Genomic DNA, 26,885 nt, shown 5'->3' with positions numbered 1-26,885 from the left:
TTAGAAATTGGATTTTGCCTGCATAAAGAGGCTGGTGGATCTCCAATTTCATTGCCAAAGGGATGTCACAGGTTGTTACTCTAAAAATTAAGTAGTTATGCTGTGGTGTACAGGAGGGGGGATTGTTTTTTGACAATGTGGGAAGTGGTGTGGGAGAAAATATTCAATGTTTCTCATACCTATCTAATGGCATTTGAACTGAACAGAATTTGGATCCTGAAGCATTTATCATGAAGCTACATACATATGTCAGCATGAAATCCTAGGTGTAACTTACACATTTAAGGTACAACACCTATAGATGCAAGGCTTTTAATGATATAGATTTTGTCAACATCTTTTTTTCTCATTTTTGCCAACTAAGATACCGTTTCCAATACAGCACATTCCCTCCTCATCCAAAATTTCAAGATTAATTTTCCAAACCAGTGAAGATCCATTTTGGGTCTCTACCCCTGCACCAGACAGCAGCAATGGAAACTTAATTGTGGGAGGGTCTGGTACTGTTTGCACAAGGAATCTTAGAAACTGGCATTCAAGATCAGTCAGGATTTTTCTAGGGAGATAGGTAGAACAGATATTCTGTTTGGCTAACAACACAATGAACTGGTAGTAGATACTGAAAGTGAATGCTCAGACGGAATCTTGTGATACCGAGAATATGAGCAGGAGGAAATATTCCCAAAAAAAGTTCATCTTCGCTCAGTTGACAGCAGTCTCACCTCTGAGTCAGAAGATTTAGTGTTCAAGCCCCACTGTGAAGTTGAACACAAAATCAATGCTGACACTCAAGTAGAATACTGAGGAAGCACTTCAATGCTGGAGGTGCCATCAAGTGAGCTGTTAAACCACATGCCTGTTCAGGTGGACATAAAAGATCCATACACAATTCGAAGGGGAGCAGGGAGTTCTCCCAGTGTCCTGGGCATTATTCCTAAACCAACACCACCAAACACAGATTATCTGGTCATTCATTCATTTGCTGTTTGGAACCTCGCCATGCATAAATTGGCTTCCACGTTTGCCTACATAACATTTCCTGTACTTCAAAAGTAATTCACTGCTTGTAATATGCTTTGGGACATCCTGAGGACATGAAAGACTCTAAACAGATGCAAGTCATTTTCAAAACAAAAATCCCAATAAAATCTGAATTTAATCTCCAATTATATTATGAAACTTAGCTTACAAAAAACTGAAAATGTAAATCTGCTGTTCATGATACCCTGCCTCAAAAAATCCATTAGTATTAAATGCTTTAATGGTAGTCTAACATTCAGTCTGTGTTTAGTGTACAAGCTGACAACAGATCAGCACTACCACACAACTAACTAGTGATTCCCATTACTTTATTGTCCTTAAAGCAAAAAAAATTCCAGGTGACCCTAAAGTCACCACAACACAACAGTAGCACTTATTTTTTGTAAATACTTAAGGCACTCATAGCAGAAATAATTTCAAATTGCTTTAAAAACATCAACTAAAACATTACAGTAACTGTTTTGCTCATAACAATGAATGAGCAGAGTAAATTCCATCTGTGATCTTTAGTATTGCAAATGGAGCAGTGGTTAGGACTGAGTAATAAATAGTAGTGCTTACCCCTCGCTACTGTGCGATACCAGAGTGATTCCTTACCAAATATATGAGCCATCAACATTGAGTGCTAAGTTCTAGATCTGTGCTTTAAAACTCAATTGGCTTATTCATATAACTAGGGAAGCACGTGTATCAGGGGACTCTTGCCTGATTTTACAACCGGGACTCCCTCATGCAAATAGAAGTGAAGTGCAAAGGCTGTATCAGGCCCACAATATTACTTGTTCAGTTGTCATGACTGCAATAAACAAAACCTCTTTTCTTCTAAAAATTCAGTACTGTAGCTTTGTTATCAAACTAATTGAAGCCATGAGATCTGTAAACAAGTAACTTTTTACACAATTTTTCACTTTTGGCTACAGAAAGATTACATCAGATACCCTCAGACAGGCAATAAAAGCTACCATTATACAATAGCTATTGATCTTAGATTGGTAGCTACATTTCCCACGTGCAACCACCTGTTTGTACTGCCTAGCTGCAAATCAGAATCTCCGAACAACCCAACCTGGAGTTCTCTCTCTTCCTCTCCTCCACCTTTCACAATTTAGATGAAAACAGTTACCATTTGATTTTTTTAACAAAAAACAGCGAAAGCAATTGAAAATTATTGCAGAGTGCCTCAGAACTATTTACAAAAAAATGCTACTATTTTGCTATTGCAGAGCATTGCTCCCAGCTGGTAAGTTTTAAATGATTGAGAGCACAGGTGGAAGTGTCCAAACATTTAAAGCAAGCTCTGCTTCAGTTTATGAAGTGCCCAGGATGTCCATTTTTATCCAGTGTAACAGGTGTTCCTGGATGCTGGCTCTAACAAATCTGGCAGGTTTATATTGAGGTTTCACCAGCTGCACAAGAAACCAACAGCACAAACATCCCACTGATTCAGAGATAAAGCATCTTTAAACTAGGCTTGGCACTGCATTGAAATTACAAGCAAAGACTGCCTCCCTCCTCACACTGCTCTAACGCCTGTCATATCACTTTGTAGTGACACAAAAGTGGCAGCATAACCTGCATCCTTAGTCTACTAATCCTGCAGACAGGTAGCTGAGCACATCATAATCATATGGCTTTGTTTACATGACTAAAATAAGGGCAGGAATGCAGGAAAGAACATCACAATTTTGCCTGCAATAACAAAAAAAACTACCAAACAATAAAATGGTATTTCAGCATCTTACAAAGTCAAAGTTACAGCACCTTTGTTTTAATAAATTTTTCTTTTTAAAAAGGGCTGTTTTCCAAAAACTGTACATTACTTAACCTAAAAAAAAACTACTATATTTACTTTGGATAGTCATATCAGTATTTATTTGTGTTGAAGGCATGAATGAAGTGTTTTATATATGGAACAATCAAACCTTTAAATACATGTACCTGAACTTGTGCTTTCCTTCATTTGGCCAAGATGGGCTGAATCAATTTACCCCAATTTTTTTTTAAATTAAATAAAATTTCATTTTTATTATAATATACATTTAGGTTATACAGGTGGTAATGTTTGATTTTACTGCAATTCAGTTGGGACCACAGTAGGTTAATGCACGTATGGAACCTAGCTTTGAATCCAGGCCAGAACCCAGGATGAAAGTCTCCTCTCCCACCTGGCGAGAAATGTCCTACATGAATGTCTCAACCCAGTCCCCAGTAGGCACAGAAGCACAAAGCAAAACTGCTCACAACTTAGTACACATTTAGAGATTCGGAGCACCCACAATAATGCTGGCAATAGAAATATTAAACTAGTGTAACAGGAAAATGCTCTTCCAAGGTTAAGATTTAATCACATTGCCAGGGCGCAGCAGTAAGCGCTTTGAACTGTCTCTGACCATAACTGACGCAAAGATGCTCAGTGAACCAAATGAATGGGAACATTATCCATTCCCCAGCATCAACGTATCTTTCACTTTAGGTTACAAAGGAAACAAATGCTTTGGTTAAAATTAACAAGTTTAAATAAACTTCCACTTGATTTTGTGCTAATTTAGGATCACTTTGCATAATCTTTCACAGCCTCCAACACCAAATAATTCAGCCAGAATCCATGAAAAAGTATTAAAATAAAATTATACTTGAAATTCATTTGTTTCTAGAGCTTGGTGGATGTGTGCCCCTCATGGTGCAGTGCAGACTAGGAAGGTCCCAAGTTCAATCCCTCAGTATGTGTTGGGGTACAATGGAGGCACTACATTTAGCCTCAGTGTTTGGAGGCTGAGAGGAGGAGGGGGTGCAAGGACAGGTAGTGGAAAAAAAAACTTCAATCTGGATTGTCACTCCGGATAGAAATGCACTGATATCCAGTTACCCCGATAAAGTATGACTATCATACAGCATGGTATATTTAACGAACTGTCAAAGTAAGTATTTTAATAAGGACACTTAAAATGAGTAACAACTAAGAAGTTAAGCTTAAAATTAAACTTGTTTTACTATGACAAAGTGGAACATTTTGAAGAAAATCAGATTTTAACATAACTATCAGAAGTTATAGGACAAGCTGCTAATTTCAACTCAAAAGACAATGCAAGCTTATATTCAGAGGCCACAATCTTTCAATTTTGAACGAATATGCAATTGATGGGCTGTGTTCTACTCAAAGTAAAACTAGCACTATGACAACAAATTCAAAGCTGTCATGTCCTATTTCTTAGACTTTTAAAACTTCACAGAAAAGCATGTTAATTTCAAACTGCACAATGAGATTGCGACACTTGAGCTAGTTGAAGCCTCCAATCTCAGACAGGTCATACAAAAAAAAGCACTGATTGTGGAGGAAAAAGATAAAATTCAACAGCAAGTTAAAATTATCTTAGTCCAGCTGCTAAGTACATGCCTTACTGAGATGCAAATATTTGAAGTCAAACAGGAGTTTTGAAAACCAGAACTCAACAATGGTGTGAATATTTTACACCATTAACTTAAACCACAGTGAACACTTCCATTCCCTCTCCAAGATAAAGATGTCAGCTGTTCAAAATGACACTGCTAAAAGGTGTTGCAGTTTCACTTCCATGAGGTACTCAAATACTACATCAATATACAGATCAAGCCTTCTCACAATTGACAAACAAGTGACAATGATCAAAAACTCAAATTTGCTCAATAAGGTTTTGGTTGTTTTAATGCAATAATCCATGGGGGAGAAGAGTAACTTTTGCCCCTTTTTTTTCTATTGATGTGCTAGTGACTGCAATGTCCTGGCGAATCGAATAACGTGGGCCATAGATAGGGCCTTAAGCTAAAAAGGGGAGGGGAAATTTATAAATCTGATGAGAAAAAGTCAAGGCCAGAGAGCAGTGTAGAGATTTGGGTAAAGATAAGCAGAGTGTGACAGGAAGGGACAGATAGTTTAATGGTAACAATGCATCAGTGAATAAGGTCCAATCAGGGAATAATAGTAAAAACTTAAAATTAAAGGCATTTTATCTGAATGCACGAAACATCCATAACAAAGACAGACGAATTAATGGCACAAAGAGATAAATGGGTTAGATGTAGTAGCCATTACTGAAATGTCGTTGCAAGGTGAACAAGGTCGGGAACTAAATATTCCAGGGTACTTGACATTTAAAAAAGATAGACAAAATGGAAAAGGATGTTGGGGGTGGGGGGGGGGGGTAGCTCTAATAAAGGATAACACAACGACAGTGGTTCGGAAAATCAGGAAGTAGAATCAGTATGGTGAGAGATAAGAAATAACAAGGGGCAGAAAACACTGTGGGAGTAGTTTATAGGCACCCTACCAGTAGTTATACTGTTGGACAGAGTATTAATCAAAAAATAAGAGGAACTTGTAACAAAGATAATGCAATCATTATGGGGGACTTTAATTTTCATATAGACTGGGTAAATCAAATTTGCAAAAGTAGTTTGGAGGAAGAATTTATGGAATGCATTCGAGACAGTTTCGTAGAACAATACGTCGTAGAACCAACCAAGGAAAAGGTTATTTTAGATCTTATATTGTGTAATGAGACAGGGTTAATTAGTAATCGCATAGTAAGGGAGCCTCTGAGTGATCATATGATAGAATTTCACATTGCATTCAAGAGTGACATACTTAAGTCCGAAACTAGAGTCTTAAACTTAAAGCCAATTATATAGGTATGGGGGGCAAGTTGGCTATGGTGGTTTGGGACATGAGATTAAAAGATATGATGGTAGATAAGCAATGGAAAACATTTAAAGAAATATTTCTTAATTCTCAACAAATATACATTCCATTGAGAAATAAAAACTTCACATCACTCCATGATCCATCCTTGGCTAACTAAAGAAGATTCTAGAACAGTCCCAGTGGGTTGGAAGGTAGCAAATGTAAACACCACTATTCAAGAAAGGAGGGAAGAGAGAAAACAGGGAACAGGCCAGTTAGCCTGACATCAGTAGTCAGGAAAATGCTGGAATCCATTAAGGACGTGGTAACAGGGCACATAGAAAATCATAATATGAGGCAGAGTCAACATAGTTTTATGAAAGGCAAATGTTTGACAAATCTATTAGTTTCCTAAGGATGCAACTAGTAGGGTAGATAAAGGGGAACCAGTGGATGTAATATATTTGGATTTTCAAAAGGCATTCGATAAGGTGCCACACAAAAGGTTGTTACACAAAATAAGGTTCATGGGGTTGGGGGTAACATATTAGCATGGCTAGAGGATTGGTTAACAAACAGAAAACAGAGAGTAGGAATAAATTAATCATTTTCAGGTTGGCAGGCTGTTACTCGTGGGGTATCGCAAGGATCAGTGATGGGGCCTCAGCTATTTATAATCTATTTTAATGACTTAGACGAATGGACCGAGTGTAATGTATCCAAGTTTGCTGACAATACAAAGCTAGGTGGGAAAGTAAGCTGTGAGGAGGACGCAAAGAGTCTGCAAAAGGATATAGACAGATGAAGTGAGCGGGCAAGTAGGTTGCAGATGGAGTATAATGTGGGGAAATGTGAGGTGATTCACTTTTGTAGTAAGAATAGAAAAAACAGAATATTTTTTAAATGGTGAGAATCTATTAAAACATTGGTGTTCAGAGGGATTTGGGTGTCTTTGTACACGAAACACAAAGTTAACATGCGGGTACAGCAAGCAATAAGGAAGGCAAATGGTATGTTGTACTCCAATCTCCTTGCAATAAAGGCCAAGAGTAAGGAAGTCTTGCTGCAATTGTACAGGGCTTTGGTGAGACCACACCTGGAGTACTGTGTACAGTTTTGGTCGTCTTACCTAAGGAAGGATATACTTGCCTTAGGGGCGGTGCAACCAAGGTTTACTAGATTGATTCCTGGGAGGGCAGATTGAGTAGAATGGGCCTTTACTCTCTCGAGTTTAGAAGAATGAGAAGTGATCTCATTGAAATATAAGATTCTGAAAGGGCTTGACAAGGTAGATGCTGAGAGAGTGTTTCCCTTGGCTGAAGAGTCTAGAACTAGGGGGCAAAGTCTCAGTGTAAGGGGTCGGCTATTTAGGACTGAGATGAGGAGACATTTCATCACACAGGAGGATCATGAATCCTTGGAATTCTCTACCTCAGAGGGCTGTGGTTATTCAGTTATTGAGTATATTAAAGGCTGAGATAGATAGATTTTTGGACTCTAGGGGAATCAAGAGAAATGGGGATCGGGCAGGAAAGTGGAATTGAGGTCGAAGATCAGCCACGATCTTGTTGAATGGCGGAGCAGGCTCGAGGGGCCGTATGGCCTACTCCTGCACTATTTCTTATGTGCAAAGCTGATGTAAATCAGCTTTCCAGTCTCACAAATGGCACCTGCAGCAGTGAACTGCATATGGTTTTTATTGCAAAATGTTGCCTGATACACAAATGCAAAAGTACAACTCCCAATGAAATAGTAAACCAATTGCATCAATTCAAAAAAACCCAATTTTTTTCAAGGTTTAAAAAATTATTTTAAAACCTTGACTTTAATAGTTGGCATTGCATCAGTATAAACTGGAAGACCTATAAATCTCAAATCAGTGTCAGAAATTGTGATTAATGTTCCATTAGAAGTCAGCATTTCCACATGAAATTTTACAGCTCCAGTCCAGTTTGTGCTGACTACTTCTTTCAGCAATTCAGATGTCCTTTTCTAATCTTACCAATGTGGAATGCTCGAGGGAGAGAACAGTGCAGTTCCTATGTTACCAGGCATGTAACTGTTAGACAGTTTCACATCATTTAAGAAACACTCACACAAAACAGCTCTTACATTGCTACCTCTTGGCTCATTAAGTCGACTGTTAAGAGCGACTGCAGCACATTGTGCAAGTACATTTTACAACGTATGCTAGCTAGCTCTGTTAGGGGTCTACAGCCATAACAAAGCTTAGCAAATACAGTGCATGCCAAGCTGAGCAATATGCCATTAGAAATGTGTTTACAAAGAATGTTTCTTATTGAGAAAAGTATCCTGTAAAAGTATTTCAGCTACCCCTATACAAATTCCCCATCAATTTCATATCGACAAGGTTGCATAAAAAGTTCACATTCAACCGTAACATTTTATTAATAACCAGTTTAACATTTTTCATTCTAGCAGTAATTACCATTACCATTAGACTATGAAAGTGTCCTTTTTGAAACTGCAAAGTAAAAAATCACACATCATTAGAAGGCATGTTAATCTATGCATATACTAAATGACACCTTGAAGCCTTGATATGAAAATCGTACTCCACTAGCTTATTCATCAACCACCATACTTCAAAAAGATGTTGTGCACTTCATGTGTTCTATTCCTTTAAAAGAAGCTCCCAAGTCCTCAAACCTACCCCAATTTTACCCCTAGGGCTGGAAGTTTATATCCCCTTGTTGTACATCTGGAATTTGATTTTTACATAGAAACAAATACATAATATCAGCAGGTTATTCAACCACAGACAGCATCAGAGCAAAGCAAAATTTTATCCTCATGTGCAGCCCACACAAAACTTCCAGCAAAGGTTACTTGATAAACATCAGGAGTAGGAACTCTACTGATTTTTTCACTCCTTAGCCCAGGTGCATCAAGACCAACTGAACTGCATTTATAATGGTCCAAGCTAAGCTTAGCTAAGAAAAGACTACGCATCGAACAGTGGACCTTCCTGGACTGCAGGTCTCCGTATCACATGACAAGGTGCTTTTATGCACCGAGCCAAATTTTGCTCAGCAGTGAAATTGTCCCAAAGTGCACTGGTATAATCATCATTCAGGACACAGTACACTACAGGTTGCCAGCACCCACAGGAAACAGTTGCCATTGTGAGTGCCATCCAACCATCTCTCCTTCCAAAGGACAGGAGCATGCTCTCCCCTGACTGGTTAGACAACCTGTTGTTCATTCAAACCTGGGAAAGAGAGAGGAGAGTGTGAAGAGGAGAGAAATTAAGTGTATACAGTACACAATAACGTTGCACAAGGCTGTAACACAAATAAGGCGTTCAGATGATTTATAAACCCCTAAACTGTGGTAGTGTTAAGGTTACAGCAGTGAAGCTGGCAGATCATATAGTGTGCATCTATGGAAAGGGTGATGGTATTTTTACATCCACTTTACTTCTGGTTCTACATTGCTTCAAAATCACTAAAAAAAGTCACGATTTCCATGAGCAGGAAGATTTCGGAAACCATGGAAGCAGCAAAATGCTAATTTAAAAGGTCTAGCAGCATTCCTATTTCACAAGAAACCCAGGAAGCTCACTGAGCTTCATTTGCTTTGGGAGTTCTTTCTTACATGGCATAATAACTTTACAAGATTGGTGAGATTAAATCAGCTGCAATCAATTGTTTCAAGAAACACACAGAAATATTGGCCCTGGACTGCACAGGTGATATAATTCAGACTACAGTCAGTGGTATCAGTGCAGCAGTTTTGCTTTCAACACAGAGGCCCAATTTTCGTTTGCAATACTTCAAATAGTTTCACTAATCCTTATGAAGTCAGCAATTTTCTTGAACCAAAACAAACAGCAACAGAAATGCAGCCAGAGTTGTGGTGTAATAAATCAATTCAGAAAAGAAATTTATAGCATAAAACCTTACACATAAAAATGATTAGATCAAGTGTCAGCCTTGGCTCAGTGGTAGCACTTTCACCTCTAAGTCAATAGGCTGTGGGTTCAACCACTACTCCAGGACTTGAGCGCATAATTTCAGCTGACATTCCAGGGCAGCACTAGGGGAGTGCTATCCTGTTGGAGGCACTGTCTTTTGGACAAGACGTTAAACTGAGGCCCTGTCTGCCCTCTCAGGTGAAAGTAAAAAGTCCCAGAGCACTATTCAAAGAGGAGCTGGAAAATTCTCCTGGAGTGCTGGCCGACGTTTATCCCTCAACCAACACCCAAAAAACAAATGATCTAGTCATTTATTTCATTGCTGTTTGTGGGATCTTGCTGTGCACAAATTGGCTGCCGTGTTTCTTACAACAGTGACCACACTTCACAAAAAGTACTTGATAAGCTGCAATGCGCTTTGGGACGTCCCAAGAATGTGAAAGGCGCCATATAAAAGCAAGTCCTTCTTTCTTTAACTATAAAAAGACATGATGCAAATTTGTTTTCATAGAATTTTACAGGATTCTAAATAAAGTTTTGTTTTAAGAGACAGGAAGAGAGTAGTGTGGCCATGCGCTGGAGCCACAAGCACATCACATGACAAATGTAACAGGGTAGGTTTGATTTTTGTATATTTTCCAAGTTGCTCTCATGTACCTCTTAGCAGATGGTTTAGAACAACACTGGCTGGAAAGATCATACGTTTATTCAGCTACAGTTTGGACAAATTCTCGGAGACCATGGCGGAAAACACAGGGGAAAATATCAGAACGTTAACTCAAAAAAGCTATCTGCTTAAAGTCCCTTTCTTAGTATTTCCAATCGTCACCATCCTATTTTTGTTCACTAAGTGTACTTAAAGGTTAGTCATGACTAATTGGATCGAACTATTGGCCAAAATGGTTAGGTCATGCTGCACAGAAATATCAAGGGAAATCACTGAAGGTTATTGTGATTCAGAGAAAACTGGCTTTTATAAAATTGGGCACAGATATTTCACAAGTAGAAAAAAAAATTTAGCTCACAGTAATTAACATTAAACTACTGTTACATGCAGTACATTATCAGGTGTATTCAATCAGCATATCTGGCTTGGGCAAAGTAAAATATTAAATCATTTCTTTGGACAGAAATGCAGACACGATTTGTCTTTAGAACCTGAACCTTGTAACTTAAATCTCAACTTGCTTGCTTCCTTCCTCCAAAGGCCACAGAAAAAATTGAACATCTGCACACTAGTTCCAAATTTAGTTTCAATGCTTACAGCATTGTCCGAACATGACACTGATCATCGCCCACAGAAATTTAAATTGACATAAGCTGCATATTCAAAAAAACTAGTACAACTGACTTAAGATAAACACAGACTTTAATCAAAAAAATATTGATGCAGGTGTTCATATTCACTTCCATTAATGCCCAATCTTATATACAAAAGTTAAAAGCTAAATTCCCAATTTAAACATTAAATGTTACCACTAACATGCATTGCATCTTAACCTGTACTAAGTCCGGCCTACTATCATCCCTGTCCTCACCAACCTCCACAGGCTCCCCGTCCCAAAGCACAGTGATTTCAAATAACTTCATTTACAAATTGTCCATGACCTCACTTCACATCATTTCTGCAACCTGCTCCACTCACTCTCTAATCTGGTCGTCTGTTCATTCCCCACTCACCCTCACAATCAGTGACAAAGCCTACAGCAATTGAAGCTCAGAATTTTAAGATTCTCTTCCTAAACCATCTGTCTTACTACATTTGTCCCAGTCTTCAAAAGCCTCCTCAAAATATACTTTCTACCACATCTTTGGTCACTTCTCGTAACTCTTTAGTACCTCCTCCTTCGTATTGGATTCTCTCCCTCTCCTCCTGTCAGAAGGAAATGCCTTGGAACGCTTTGCATCATTAAAGGCACTATACAAGTGCAAGGTGTTGTTCTTACTGTTCATTATACTATCAGCCCAACACCACTTGTTTACGTTAATTTGCATGGCAATAATAGCCGTAATGTTTGAGTAACATTCCTCTGTCAGCTATTTTAAAGGAAGCTTTAACCCATTTTAAAATGGGTTGTGGGAGAGAAAGGTTATGCAAATATGTTAAACTTTCATATAAGAATATCACCAACGGTCATTTGGAACAAGAGTGAGATTTTTGTTCCAGCCCATTTAAACTGTTTTCTTAAAATTAGTCATCTACAGAAATCCTCTTCCAAGACATTCCTTTCCAAACCAACTACAAATTTATTAGGAATCAACTATACTACCAAAGGCACTCTGTAACCTTATTGATTTTTCACAACCTGGTAAAGACATTTAACAATACAAAAACAGTACTCTGAATTTGTTACAGCTCAATTCAACCAGCCAAGTCTAAGCATGTGGCAATTTGCACATTAGTGGGGCTGTTTGAAAATTGAAGATTTTGACTCAAATTTCCACAGAGATTTTACCACAACATCGTGAGAATCTGGGGGTTGGGAAAAGTCAAGTCAAATATAGTTTTATTACAAACAAGTTATGTTCTAAATGGTGAAAAGCTCAAAATAGTGGAGGTCCAAAGAGACTTAGGGGTCCATGTACATAGATCATTAAAATGTCATGGACAGGAACAGAAAATAATCAAAAAGGCTAATGGAATGCTGGCCTTTATATCTAGAGGACTAGAATACAAGGGAGTAGAGGTTATGCAGCAGCTGTACAAAGCCCTGGTTAGACCTCAGTTCTGGGCACCGCAACTTAGGAAGGATATATTGGCCTTGGAGGAAGTGCAGCGTAGATTTACTAAAATGATACCCGGAATCCAAGGGTTAAATTACGAAGAGAGATTACATAAAATAGGGTTGTACTCTCTGGAATTTAGAAGATTATGGGGTGATTTGATCGAAGTTTTCAAGATATTTAGGAGAACTGATAGGGTAGATAGAGAAAAACTATTTCTGTTGGTTGGGGACTTTAGGACTAGGGGATGTAGCCTAAAAATTAGAGCCAGGACTTTCAGGAGTGAAGTTAGGAAACACTTCTACACACAAAGGGCGGTAGAAGTTTGGAATTGTTAATTTTAAATCTGAGATTGATAGATTTTTGTTAACCAAAGGTAATAAGGGATATGGGGCTATGACAGGTTTATGGAGTTCGGTCACAGATCAGCCACGATCTCATTGAATGGCTGAACAGGCTCAAGGGGCTAAATGGCCTACTCCTGTTGCTACGTTCCTAATACCAAATATCTTGCAGTTGCTCTATGCGTAGGATGTGACAATCTTGTGAGAGCATTCATTTTGTTTGTTTCCATAGCACTTCAACTTTGAAGAGTTAAAGGAAAATGGAACACCAAACACTGCTCAGTGCAGTCAACTGGCCAAGTTAAAATAAGGGTTGACTTTATACAACAAGCAAAATAAATCAGTTGGTTCATTCAGACCCACCTCAAAATCCTCACATTCTCCATGTTGATCAGTGCATCAACAAGGTGCTGTCATCATACCTTCATGTGACTTTATAGTGTCATGTCCCACACCCCTTATATAGAGAGATGATATATTATACAAGAAAAAGGAATATATTTAAAATCTATATTAAGAGCAAATACAAAGATAACAAATGCAGGCATTAGTTAGCCAGTGTTTCTTGTGCTGCATTGAAGAATTTAATGAAGAAAGGGAGTAACAAAATTTTGCCTAGTCACAAATGAACCAAAGCTAAGCTGAAGAGAAACATTCCCACCTATCCATTAATCAAAATGGTAGCGAGTTTCAGCCTTAAGCAATTGTTCAAAATGAAACTGATCTTTCTTTGCAAAGTCAAATTAAACAATTTTTTTTTTTTTTTTTTTTTTTAAGAACACCTGGAAAGTTATACCACTGCTAATGCAGTTTGTCAGGTTTCAATTTCTCCACCTGGCCCCCAGGCTAAAAATGCACTTCCTGTTAAATGTTAGACACAAGTGTAGTAACAACCTCAGAGAAACTTTGGCTTTTAAGAGCCAAGAGGTTGGGGGGGGGGGGGGGGGGGGGGGGGGGGGGGGGGAGGGGGAGAGGGAGACTGTTAAACTATACTACCAGTTTGAGACTGCAAAATCAATTTTCAGCCAGGAACTCCTGATTTATACTGGCTGGGTAGAATTGAAATTGCGCTCATGGGACCAGAAGATAGCGAAGGGCAAATTTTGAGCACACAGCCAGGAGTGTCCACACAAGATATTTTCAAAATACTCCACTTCAAATTACAAAAGAGCCCAGCACGTGCAACAGAACCCTGAGCACTTTTTAAACCCTGTTTCATGTTTACTGGAGTTATACTCCATGTAGTGTCAAGCACAAGTGATGTGCGACAGCCTTCCTAAAAGGGGTCTCCCACAGCTATAAGACCCAGCTCCGGAGTTATGTTGACACTTCTTTGTAGCAACACAAAAGTAATCATATAATTACAGCTGGAAGTAGAACACTCTCTTGGTACAGAGATTTGGGTGTATCAATGTACTCCTCTCCAAAACATGTTCATCAGTGCTGCAACTGTGCTTATTTAGCACAACATTGAAAAAAAAACACAAGCCATTGCACTTGATTTATCACCGCAAATTACTCCTTTATCACCGTTACTTCACCCAGTGTTACGCAGCGCAAAATTCTCTCTAGATTTTAAGGGCAAAATGTATAATTGTACTGCTGTGCGATTCAAGTGAGGATAATGCAAACATTAATGTGTCCACCATTGCATTTTACTGACGTTCTAGTGACAGAACCGTTCCCTTTCATCCTGTATCTTCAAATCTTCAATGGCCAGACACTCAAGCATCCGAACTGTTACAATCTTGCAAGATTATTTAATCCGAATTGATTCAATATTAAATCCACCAAAATTAATCTTTTTTGACCTTTGCTCAAATAAAAACTGAAAAACTGGTTGAAACAAACACGAGACACTATGAAGCCATTAACTTACATATGCACAATATATCTACTGATAGCAGTGTTTCATCAATATGAAAAATTACATTGAAATGATTTTGAAGTACATTAAATATATTTAGATGCAGGACAAAAACATCCATTTTCAATCTCTGCCAGCCCATCATATTGCAACTAAATGCTTCTGCTCTCTGATGCAAAACTCCATTTTTATTGCAGCACATGGTAAAAGGACAGGTACGACAGGCTCACTATAACATCTGCACCACCACCTAACATTTCCCATTTATATTATATTCTGTTGGATGCAGTTCTATGTTATAATCTGGTTCCTCGGCTGCTGAGCCTGCACCATTTATAGAGTGGGCCAGATTCAACAGCAACACGTAACTACAAAAGTACAACTTTCCTGTATGTATAGCTGCTCCAAAGTTGCAAACATGTCTGGGAGATTTAGGACAAAGAAAATAGAGGGGGAGAGGCGCGGAGGGGGTGGCGGGAGAAGAGAGGAGAGCAGGGAGCGAGAGAGTGTGGCCCCAAGAACAGAGAGAGGCAAACAAATACAGAAAGACACAGTGAACAAGTCGGTGAGGTGAGAGCGAGTAAGACAAGAGAATGACAGTAATACAGAAGTGAAATGCACAGTGCAACAGAGATAGACAGATACACACAAACACAGAGTGATACACTCAAAGAGACACACAGTCAGACAGGCACACAAAGACAAACAGGGGCAGTAGAAGAGAGACAGACATGTACTTATTGAAACCTTACTTTGTGTGAGACTCCAAGTCACTGATTTAAAAGTATGCTGCCAAACTAGTTCAACATCTGTATGTTTATGTTCAAATGTATAACAACTTAGTTAAACACATCAGCTCTATCATTTGGATTTTGCACTGTTCATTGGAGCTATGAGGAAACAGCCAATTCGTAGACAAACAAAATGTTAAGAACTGTTAATAAATCAAATTTACTTTCACTAAAAAGTAAACAGATATAGAATTTTAAGCAAAAGAATACAACATCCCTTCAAGACATTTAGAAAATTTGCCAGCTTTACCCAATCTGTGCACACTGAATCTTCAACCCAACAAATCCATACATTAACTGGGGTAGGAGGAGGGTTGAAAATACAGGACATATTAAAAAAAATCAAGTTTACATAAGAACCCCCTACTTTCCCATTTTTCTCAAAATAAATGCAAACTGCATTCTGAAGGTGGTTAACAAAAATCTGGGAGTGAGCTTCAAGTAATTAAAGAAGCAGGGTTCATAAACACGGAGAAAGATTTTGTAGGTAATGATCATTTGAACCTAGTGAATCAATTACAACCACACTCCATATTTTAATGAAATATACACACTATTCATAATGAGCATTTTCACAAATGACAGTTGACAGCACACATTAAGTCCTTGATGCATGAAGTCATGCAAAAAGAAGCACTAATGCCACACAATGCTGACAAGAACACACCAGTATTATCTGCCAACATTTCAATATCTGTACAGCCTCTAAAATAAATGGCCAGATTGCATTCGCTCCCTCCCCCCTTCCAAAACTTGCCATGGTTGAAAATTTAACAAGCTACTTACAATCCAACACCAATGGTATCACATGATGTCAATATAAAACAACTTTGAGTTGTCTAATAACTTAGTTTGCAGACCAAAAGACATATTAAATTCCCACCCAAGAACCCACACAACCACCAGACAACCTAGCGACGTTAGGTGCAACTGCAATTTTGGAGACAATGCTCAGTTAGGTGTACGGAAACAGAAAAGGAGGGGCAGGACAGAAGGAAGAGAAAAAAAACACACATACACAACATTAAACTAAGATCGTGACTTTTGTGCTGAATAAAGTTCTCAAAGGCTACTCTCAGTAAAAAGGTATTAATCATTGAATCCCAATGCCCTGGGCAGTATTCCCCTATCAAACTCAATTTACTTGGACTCAAATACAAACAAGATGAGTGACCTCATATGAGCTTCCCTCATTAAATGTTCATACAAACAAAACTATAGCAATATGTCAGTCACAGTTACAATAAACCAATGATACTATGGAAAGCTCTAGAGTTTTCATGAACAAATGAGAAGATTTAAATTTTTCTCATCTCAGCATGCCCTAGTAAGAACCAAAAAAGGGTTTGAAAAAAAGACAATTAGCATACTATGCATGGCAACTATACATAAAATCAGAAAATTATAATTCAGCTGTGGGTGAGCAAATTATGTAAAATCCTAATACAATTAACAAACTGCTAAACTAACTTCGCAAGTAAAAGAATTGCCACCGTTAAGGTTTGAACAAATTACTTAACAGCATTTACTTGTGTGCTTGAAATTTACCCTTATGCTCAAAACATTTTATAATTTTTTTATCCCCAAATGATTTATTAAACAATCTTTAGAATTATAATGGTTAACAGGCAGCCAGTATCAACACAAGGTTAGCTTTGTTTTGCTAGAATGGAAACAAAGTATGTTTTGTAATGCCTATGTAACCAGAGTATGTAGTGTGCCAAAACGCAACCTATTACACAAAGTTCAATTTACTCGTTATCCAAAGAATTTTGCTCTGAGTTTGGGAACACAAGTCTTTAAACAGATCTAGAACCATTTCCTGTGCATGACGAGGGTACAGTTTCAGTATGTGTACAAACCATATGATCCAATAGAATTTAATATATATCAATGGTGTCACCAAAAATGAGGAAAATATTATTAAGTCTGCAAAATGTTTCTATTCCAGCAGTCAAACAGGAACTTTACAAATATATGGGCTAAAAGGAGGGAAAACCGCCAAGATCCTTGTGTAAAAAATGCCAAAACTAAAGGATAATTATTTAAACCTGTTTTTGTCAAGAAAAGACATGCTCAATCTAAATGATGCACCAAAATTTGGGAATGAGGTAATGCATCATATACTACAATTCAGAACATGCGCCATGAGGGCTCATATATGAAAAAAAATGCTATCACCAGCTACCAATTAGGTCATTGGACTAATGATCTGCCACAATACTACAAAAAAGTTCTTGAAATGTTTATAAGAAATGCCATTAATGAAGCTATGCATTCAATTTCTATTGTTTAGATGGCAGAAAAAACATAACCTCTCTCAAGTGCTGAATGGAGCATCTAGATCTCACTCAAAGCACTATAGATAAAATTAGATACTATTTAAGACTGTACACACAAAATGCACACTTGGACCAGAAATAAATACCAAGATCTTCAATCAAATTTTCAAACAGGAAACTTTTTTTTTTGTGTTTGCAAAAACACAATACCCTCCCCCAGAAAAAGAGACACAATGAATTGCTTATTTTTCACACCTTGGCATTTTAAATGTTACAACACTGTGTTAAAAATATCATAATACTTGCGAGTTTTGAAGAAAAAACAACCGACATGATTGATACACACAGTTATGGGCCAGATGTGTTTTTTTTGGTAGCGGGTGGGAAGAAAAGCCCTCAATAATTGGACTGAAAAGTTATAACAGCTCTGCAGTCCATGACATTCCTTATTGAAATAGTTTCAACATATAATTCAGCCAACAAAAAAAACTGACAGCTCTGCAGAGAAAATAAGCAACAATCATGCGTTCCACATCACAGAAACTGACATACCCACAGAATAATCCTGACTGCATCAAAGCCGTGTGTTTCAGTCATTTGGTGTCTACAGTGAAACTCAAAAGCGCAAATGAATGCAGGTTTTTCGGCTGTACAGTAGTAATTAGATTTTAAAAACTGTTACAAAATCTACACCAAGTAACACACTGTTTCAAAGATTAGAAAAGGTTCACAACACCAAAATCAACTCTGCCATTTAGAAAACAAAGTTCATAAACTCATCTCCAAGAAACCCCTCACATGTAGTCATCCATTTCAGCTACTGGAAAAACCAAGTTCGATTGCAAATTTCTGCAGCATCTAACAGGTTAAGAACAAGAACATCAGGTATTCCATTGCGAGTGCTTTTTCATTAATGATAAAAACTCATACCTTGCCAACTATATTCCGAATACATCAGAAACAAGTATGCTAGCATTCAATAAATTTTTCAAGTTGAAATCAGTATTTTTTTTTCCAAGTGCGTTTTGGTACGAATGCAAACAATTGAGTAAGAGGGAGAATTAACTCCACAATAAATTAGCCGGCTAAGTACAGAATTAAACAATTACTGAAATATATGCATAGGAATTATTTCATATCTTCCACGCTGCCTTTTTAAAATCAATAAAGCATCGACAGGAGTGCACTACTGCAATCAACGATTAATATTTTGATTAAACCATCACTCAAAATCCACATTGTGAACAGTAAGAAAAAATTGCCAAATACTGATATGCATTTCAAAACCCAAATATACGCGTGCGTGCGTACACAATTGTTGCTAACCTGCAAATGGCAAATCAGTGATGCAGAGTAACTGCTGCAAATATAATGTATATTAAAATCAGTATGTGGGGCATGCATTTCATTGAAAACTCTTAATAAGTACCTGTTACTCCTGCAGATGGCACTGTGGAAGTTATTTTCAATGTTACCGGTGTCACGCTGTGTGACACAACAGCTGCTATCTTATTGTCAGGGTATATTATCATCAGATTGCAGAATCTGGCGACTGTGTTCCCACCAATCACAATATTCTCTGATTTTTTTTTCAGCTCTCCTGCCCTACATAACTAAAATTACAAATATCCAAAATAAGGGTTTTAAAAATTCAAAGTTACATATTTCACAACAATTAAATGTGTCCACTGAAGCATCTTTTAAAGCCTTTGTTGAAGCTTTTCCTTGAAAGCCTCAGCCTCTCCCAAAATCATGGGTTTGGGCTTCATATTTCTGCCCAGAGCTCTGACTCTGAGCCAAATTTGGATTGTACAGACTGAACATGTGCAGTGTACCTAATTTTCTAGGCTGCATTTTCAATTAACTCCACTGATGAGATATTTTTCTTCAGCTCCTAGCACTTTCTGCCCAGTAGCAATAATACTGAAAAACAAAAGAACAAATTGCGAAAGTTTTACTACAGCAAAATTTAGAATCAGTACCTTTTTAAAAAAAGGTTGCGTGTGTGGGGGGAAAAGATGACAGCTTTCCGATGACCCAACTGTTGCAGCTTTTATGTGTTCTATAAGCTTCAAAAAGTGCATTAAACTGAGGGAGAGAAATGTAACAGCTTGAGCGAAGGAGAGTGCAAGAACGAAAGTAGAGAGCGAGAGCAGAGCAACCAAGACAGACAAGAGTCAGAAAAAAAAGGTAGGCAGCACGAGAGTAAGAACAAGAGTGGAGATGATGAGAGGAAAGAGAAAAGTGTGCTTTCAATTAACGTTACTTCAATTTTCAAAAAGTTGAGTTTTGAAACCAATTAATTATCTCCATCTGATGTCAACGCTTATACCTCACACCTATGAAACAGATTCTGATTTCTAACACCTATGAGACAGAGAGAAAGGCATCTTTCCTTATTCTAATTTTTTTTTAAACCAACTAGTTGAATTTTGAAATTGAATAAAGCCTCTCAAGAGGGTCGGAGGGGGAGAGAAACTCACTGAGGGTAAGGGTGCCTTGTGGAACCAACCCTTGGGGAGAGTAAGTGGGAGTGGAGGAGAGTATATGGAGTGTTAAGGGTGAGGTCAGTGCAGCAAGGGAGATGGAAGGATAGAGGTTTAATAGGCAGTTTGAAGAGGAAGACGTAAGACTAGTGAAGGGATGGCAGTAGGAAGGAGAATGGGTAAATGAAAGGGTTGGAGACAGGAGGGGTTGAAGGGGAAGCACAAGTTATGGAGGGCAAGGCATCTGTTAATGGCTACTTTCCCCACCACACCAGCCAAGTGGAAAGAAGAAAAAGAGAAACAAAAAAAGAGGTAAAGAAAAAGAATGGGAATCAACACTAAGACGAAGAAATCAGAGACAGGTCAGAGTGACAATTTTCAATCTGGCTATATGCAATACTATGGCGGATGAACTCGTAACTTATTACAAAAACTACTTGCAATTGGTTTCCTCTGCTTGATTCACTTTAGAATAGAACTCTCCACCCCACAAAAATACACACACACAACTATCCTCAATGTAAAGACTCATTCATCAAGTAGTTTATTTACTTTTAATGAAATTCCAAAGCAAAAGCTGCACACACTTTAAACAAAGCTTGAAATTAAAGATTCATCAATGCAATTTGCATGTTCACCTACAACTGAGTCATAACTTCACTTACAATAAGAAAATGTCTTGGTCTGATACCTGCAGCTGCCCCACATTCAGGAATGTTTTTATATGATCCTTGAAATGGCTTTTGGTGTGAATGGAGCTGAAACAATCACACTGTACATTCAGACAATACACATACAGTTCTGCTTGCTTAAAGCTCCACCCACCGTGTGAGCAGCCACAACAGCCTAGGTCTCACTATGGCCTGACATTTAAATTCAGTTCCTTTAAGCAACTCCAAAGTGTTTCAAGGTTCAGGCATATTAAATATATTATTCTGCACACTATGTTACTAATAACTCTAATTGTCTCTAATGTGGGAAGCTTTGTTCTGATAAATAGCCACAAACCAGAGCTACAAGCTCTGCCATTAAACATTATTGCAGCAAGCCATCAAGTTATTTCACAACCAAAATTTTTGCTGTTTAAAGTTTACCAAGAGGCCAAAAAATCTGATACTTATTAAGTATACCTGGGTATAGTTAACTACAGGTCTCTAATGAGCTTCCAGAAAAACAACCACTTTTTCCACTGTTTGAAAAAAATGAACCAAGGAACTACCATAAGAAGCCACCCTGCAAATACAAGTAAACACAGGCTGATAAATCAAAAAATATTCAGACCACAAACTAATAAAAAGCATTCCAAAATGTTGAGTCCAACAGATTTTTTCTTTAAAAAACCGAAGCAACCAGTAAATTTTAAAAATCTGATTTCAAGATAGTATAACCCAATTTAAATCAACAAAAGGACACCAACAATTTGCTTCATTAAGTAAGGCAACAACATCCAGGCTCAATGCTCAATGTAATTAACATGATAACATTTCAACTTCTGTATTTATGCATTTGTTGTCAGTAACATCTCACTAAACTTCAGTGAAGTCAGATTTATACATACATACATAAACACACGCACCACAGGGCTGAAGATAAAGGGAGATATATAATGCAGTTACAAAATTTAGGTTGAGGGATCAAGAATTACTTCATATATTCATTTCCAAAACTTGAAGCATGAATGCTCATTTACAAAGCTTGGGAGTGAAAGTTCCAAAAAATGGGTTCACAAGTCTTTTTTTTTCCATAACCAGCACGAATATCAAATAACCACAAATATTATGTAGAAACTAGAGTACTAACAAAAACAGTGTTAAAAAGCAGTACAGTAACATTTTAAATATCCACAGACTAATGTAGCCTAGCTCAACTATAATAGAAAAAAATATTCCTCAACCACAAAATGCTTATGTCAGTGTCACTCTAGTGACAAGATTGTTTACCAGAACAGTTTTTTGTGGTTTTAGTATTTATGCTTAAATCCCATTACAGAATTCTGCAACTGTTACCATTCTTGCGAGTTTAATCTTAAAGTCTCAAAACATTTCATACATTCATCAGATTTACTACAGTAATTTCACAACAGATACCAAGTAGCCAAGAAACACAACAGATTAAAACTGTCAATGTATCAATTTTCAGGTTAATTTCAGAATTTCATTGCCAACTCACAGTTGATGTAGAAGCTAGATTGCAAGTATCAGATATTGAAGAAAACTATTTACGAAACCCTAAAAGATTTAATTGCAGACGACAATATAAGTGGAAACAGCTCAAAGGTTAAAATGGCACAAGTCAACCATTTTTATTTTGTATCAATGTGCAATCCTCTTTCAAAATCATGAAACTATGAACATACAGAAAACAAAAGTACAAGATCCTAGCACAAAGATTCAAGACAATAGAATCCAAAGGTCAAAATAAAACTCAAGATGGACACCACATTCCCAACCTATTATATAGATAACATATGTGAAGCCTTCATTCACGAACTAGTTTTCAAATTTCTTGGTTACTAACTTTGTCCCCACTAGTGTCTAAGTTTTGGCATGGGGTTATGCAACATGTGGCAGAGTACTCCTAGAAAGAAACACTCTTTTCGTAACAGGCAGAACAGTTTTACTGATTCATCATATTCAAGGATATTCATAACGACTACATTACATTGTTACTTTACATCACTTCTACTATTTTTCACCCAAGTGTACAAACAACAGATTTAAGTACCACAGCAATGACATGCCACTACACAACAAAAACTCGCAGCTGCTGTCTACCACATCATCCTGCACAAGTTTTTGCTAAGTGTTTGATCTCAGGGTAAGGGGGCTCCCCAACAGCTGAAATGTGTTTCCAGGCTGCTAAATTCACTATCCAGAAAATCTTCACAGAGCAGACTCAAGTTCCTATTCTTTCTGCAAGCATTCTTATATGTAAATAAGCAATTACTCTTTCACAGAAAGTAAGTAAAGCATCAGTTACATCTGGTGCACAAACACAACAAAACTTTTACTGTGGTAAGAGCAAACTACGTACATGAAACAAGTAAATTATAACATTTTAAACCTGAACGAGAATCTAAGCTAATAGCTAGGAATTCTAAGAATTTTCTCAGTAAATAGTATACAACTATCCTGCTGACAGAGTCAAATTACCTTGCAGTAGGCCTCTCTGGAGCTTTCCAGAGGCCAAAAGCTGTAAACCAGCAGCCATAGTTAAAACAATGCTTCACTATCTGAACTCAAAGCACCCAAAATATCCACAGCACTAGAATCAACACGAGCTTACGCAGGTGAGTGAACAAGATTTCTACAAATATTTTGATTGCATTCTTTAAATTTTTACACAGCTAGACAAGACTGTCAACAACCGGCACAGCAAAGTCAATTTCAAATGCCATGATTTACAGCTCTAGAAGAGGTATTCTATTGAAAGTCCCTGCTGGTTCTGGTAAAATGAGGTGAAAATCCAATAAGGAGCTCTTCATTTAAATTACTGAAAACATTTCCATGTATATGCAAAGTAATCTATCTGCAATCAAGTCATAAAACCATTTTTAAAGGCAACCCTGAAATAATCAAACACGAGGCAGCTTTGCAAGGAAAAAATCCTCCTAGAGATTTGATCTACCACACATGCCTCTTCAAAATATTGGACATATTGGACGCCTGAGAAACAGTAATCAATCATGAAAACTCCTCCAACTGTACAGCCATTTTATTGAATAAGAAAGAAGATGGAACTCACCTCGTAATTCATGATGAATTACATCAACTAGATTTGGCTCCTCTCCCCACCAGTAAATCCACAATTCCTTGGCTTCGGGTCTCACATCTCGTCGCCATACACATAGCAGATTGGCCTGTAGACATCTAATAAAGGTCTGCAGGATAGGATCATCTTGAGCTGGTGCTGAGATGATGGGACCACAGCCCCCTAGGCCCTGGAAACTGTACCTACGCCATTTGATGCCAGTTAGTTCAGCCTGTTGGTTGAGAAACATGTCAAATAAAAAAGTCCCCAGAAAAATTTTAAAAATCACCGGTCAAGCCTAAATCTATTAGTGGTGTTTCAAAAATATACAAGAGGATATTTTTCAAACTTTGGCAGAGGTGCTCAATATCACAATATCATACCTACTGCAAGTCAAAATAGGATTACAACTGTAATCAATTACAACATATGAATGAGGGGAAAATGTAATCATTGAAATTGTCAACCAATTCATGACAGCTACTTCTTAAACTCTTGCACTTTCTTTGAGCAGTAATTGATAATTTAAATACTGAATACAAAAAGTGTACTGTAACAAAGCATAAAATCTCCACAGGAAAGTAAATGTCAAATACATTAACATAGCCATAGTCTTTTAAAAACTAATTTAAAAGGTTTATGAAATACTGTAAATTACATATAAACATACTGTGTGCAGATTTATTTCGAGATTTTTTTTGAAGTATACCTTTTTAAATATTTACCTACTGGTGATTACTTTTATATGAATGAAACCCTCAACAACCTCATACGATTTTAAAAATGTAATCCACAATACGTAAACATGAGGGAAGAATACGTTCCTACAAAACACGCAATAAGGGAATGTAAATTGTGTGTTAACTAGAATGCATCGTGAACATTTAAAACAGCTTAAATATTAAGGAGGCAAGATTCTAAAAAGCTGTGGGTTAAACAATGCATTGAATCGAAATTGATAAGAGTGAAGAAATTTCAAAACTACACGACTACTGCAGAGAAGTATATAACATTAAAACTTCAGACAAGAGACATGATTTATTACTACAGACGGAGTATTAAGAGAATACGTGCACCGGAAAATGTAAATTGGGGGGGGGGGGGGGGGGGGAGAAAGAGATTAGAAAAAATACGAGAGAATAAATGCCATGTAAACGCAAACAGCATCAGTTACCATGTAGAGATTACGTTCAAACTCTCCCCCACCCCCCTAAAAACGGCACGCTTTAATTCGCCTTGAAATATGCAGACATTTTTCCAGTTCAAGATGGTGGATTAAAAGCTTCCAGATCTGTTAAGGTAAAATAATAATGTGCAATACGTAGTGGAGGCTTTAAGGAGAGGGGGGCGGAGGAGGAGGGACGTAAACATCAAAAATGAGGTGGGGGGGGGGGGCTAGGGAATAAACTCTAGACAGGAAAATAAGGCCATGTAAACGGTTATGCTAAACCATTAGTAGAAAATGGCTGCTCCCACACAGCCTAAGGCCCCTCTTTCTCTCTCTCTCCAGTCTCTCTCACACTCACCAGAGAGAATAAATTCGAATGGCAGTCCTCCAAGCTAGCACCGTTGGCCACCCAGTTTGCTGCAGTCATGCTCCGTGCATGACTTTCTCTCCGGAGGTCGAATTAAAGATTCCGTCTTGGTTTGCAAAAATAATAATAATATCTATACAGATCCGGGAGGGATGAAACAATCACCCCCCCGCACCGCCACTTCCAAAAAAAATAATAACGAATAAATATATATTTTAAAAATTATAACTAAAAAAAAATCCCCACAGCGAAGGAAGGAGTGACGTCCGCCGAGAGATTGTCCGCTTTAATTCAGGAGGCTCCCCCAGGTTTAATTATATATTTTTTGTGGTGTTGTTGTCTTCTTCTTCGTCGTCGCCGCCGCCGCCGTCGTCGTCGTTCACCTCCCAAGTTATAACAAAAATCAGTCCCCGCCGTCGCTGCTACTGCTGCTGCCGCCGCCAGTTATCCGCTGAAGACTGCTTTTTTTTTCTCCTCTCTCTCTCTCTCTCTGGCTGACTCTCGCTCCCTTGCTTGCTCGCCCTCCCTCTCACTCACTCACTCACATACACACACAGCGTAATGGCGACAGCGATGAGGCGGTCGGCATTTCCCCGCCAAGGATTGGCTGCACGCGCGTCACGTGGGCGACGCGCACCACCTCCTCCTCCTCCGACGGCAGCGGCAAAAGGGGGGGCGGGGTCTAGCGTCAGGCACGAGCCGCCGGACAGACCCACAAAGCTTGGCTGGATGGATGGATTGGATGGATGGGATTCGGTTGCTATGACGTCTGTGACCCGGTGGTGGCGCTAATCAGCATGAATCGTACTGTTTTATGCTATTAACCAATTAAAGAGATCACAAGGCCTGTGCTATGTATACAGTGTACTTACTCCATTATGTCAGCAGTTTAACACCTAGCACCTCTTTTTCAAATAAAAAGTAGTTTTGTTAGCAATTTAAATCTATAGACAAACATAATCTGATCAATTCATTAATAACCTCCTTACAGCCTCCTTCAAAATGTAATTAAAGCCCAAAATATTAAATGTTTTTTTTTTGCACTGTTATGGTTGCCATCCATTAAAACAATAAATTGGTTCAAAATCCCACATGTGAAGGTCAACAAAGAGGCATTCCCTTCCTCTTAACTGTACATTTATCTTGCTCTATTTCCTTTTTATAACCATTCAAAATGATCGCTGTGAGATATTCTAGCATTCATCAGAATTTCACATGTATTTTGTATCTTTAATTTTACTCTGTAAATCACATAATAAATATGACGCCCAATTTGTGGAATTTTAACAAATAACGATATCCGGGATCACAGGTAATAGTGTGGAAATTAACTGAATAAACAACCTAACTTTATAATCTGGAACAGAGCCAAAAATATCAACAGGAATAGGTTTTGGCATGGGGAAGGGGGGTTGGGGGAGATCTCTAGGATTCAAAATATTAACCAGGACACTCCCTGATATTTGATGAC

The 26,885-nt window shown here is 38.0% G+C and overlaps 1 protein-coding gene across 2 annotated transcripts in view; it reads right to left on the bottom strand.

Moving 5' to 3' along the window:
- The window catches only part of LOC137342071 (mediator of RNA polymerase II transcription subunit 13-like), a 228,941-nt gene extending 202,989 nt beyond the window's left edge, over positions 1-25,952 (bottom strand). For both annotated transcript variants that reach the window (XM_068005704.1, XM_068005705.1), the window contains exons 1-2: positions 25,406-25,952; positions 23,874-24,111 (exon numbers count right to left, since the gene is read on the bottom strand). In XM_068005704.1, coding sequence (XP_067861805.1) covers positions 23,874-24,111; positions 25,406-25,474 — 307 coding nt within the window. In that variant the 5' untranslated portion in view covers positions 25,475-25,952. The remainder of the gene's footprint in view (positions 1-23,873; positions 24,112-25,405) is intronic.
- Positions 25,953-26,885: the final 933 nt, after the last annotated feature.

Source organism: Heptranchias perlo, chromosome 25, assembly GCF_035084215.1.
Source record: "Heptranchias perlo isolate sHepPer1 chromosome 25, sHepPer1.hap1, whole genome shotgun sequence".
Classification (NCBI taxonomy): domain Eukaryota; kingdom Metazoa; phylum Chordata; class Chondrichthyes; order Hexanchiformes; family Hexanchidae; genus Heptranchias; species Heptranchias perlo.
This window is presented reverse-complemented; position numbering and strand designations above follow the sequence as displayed.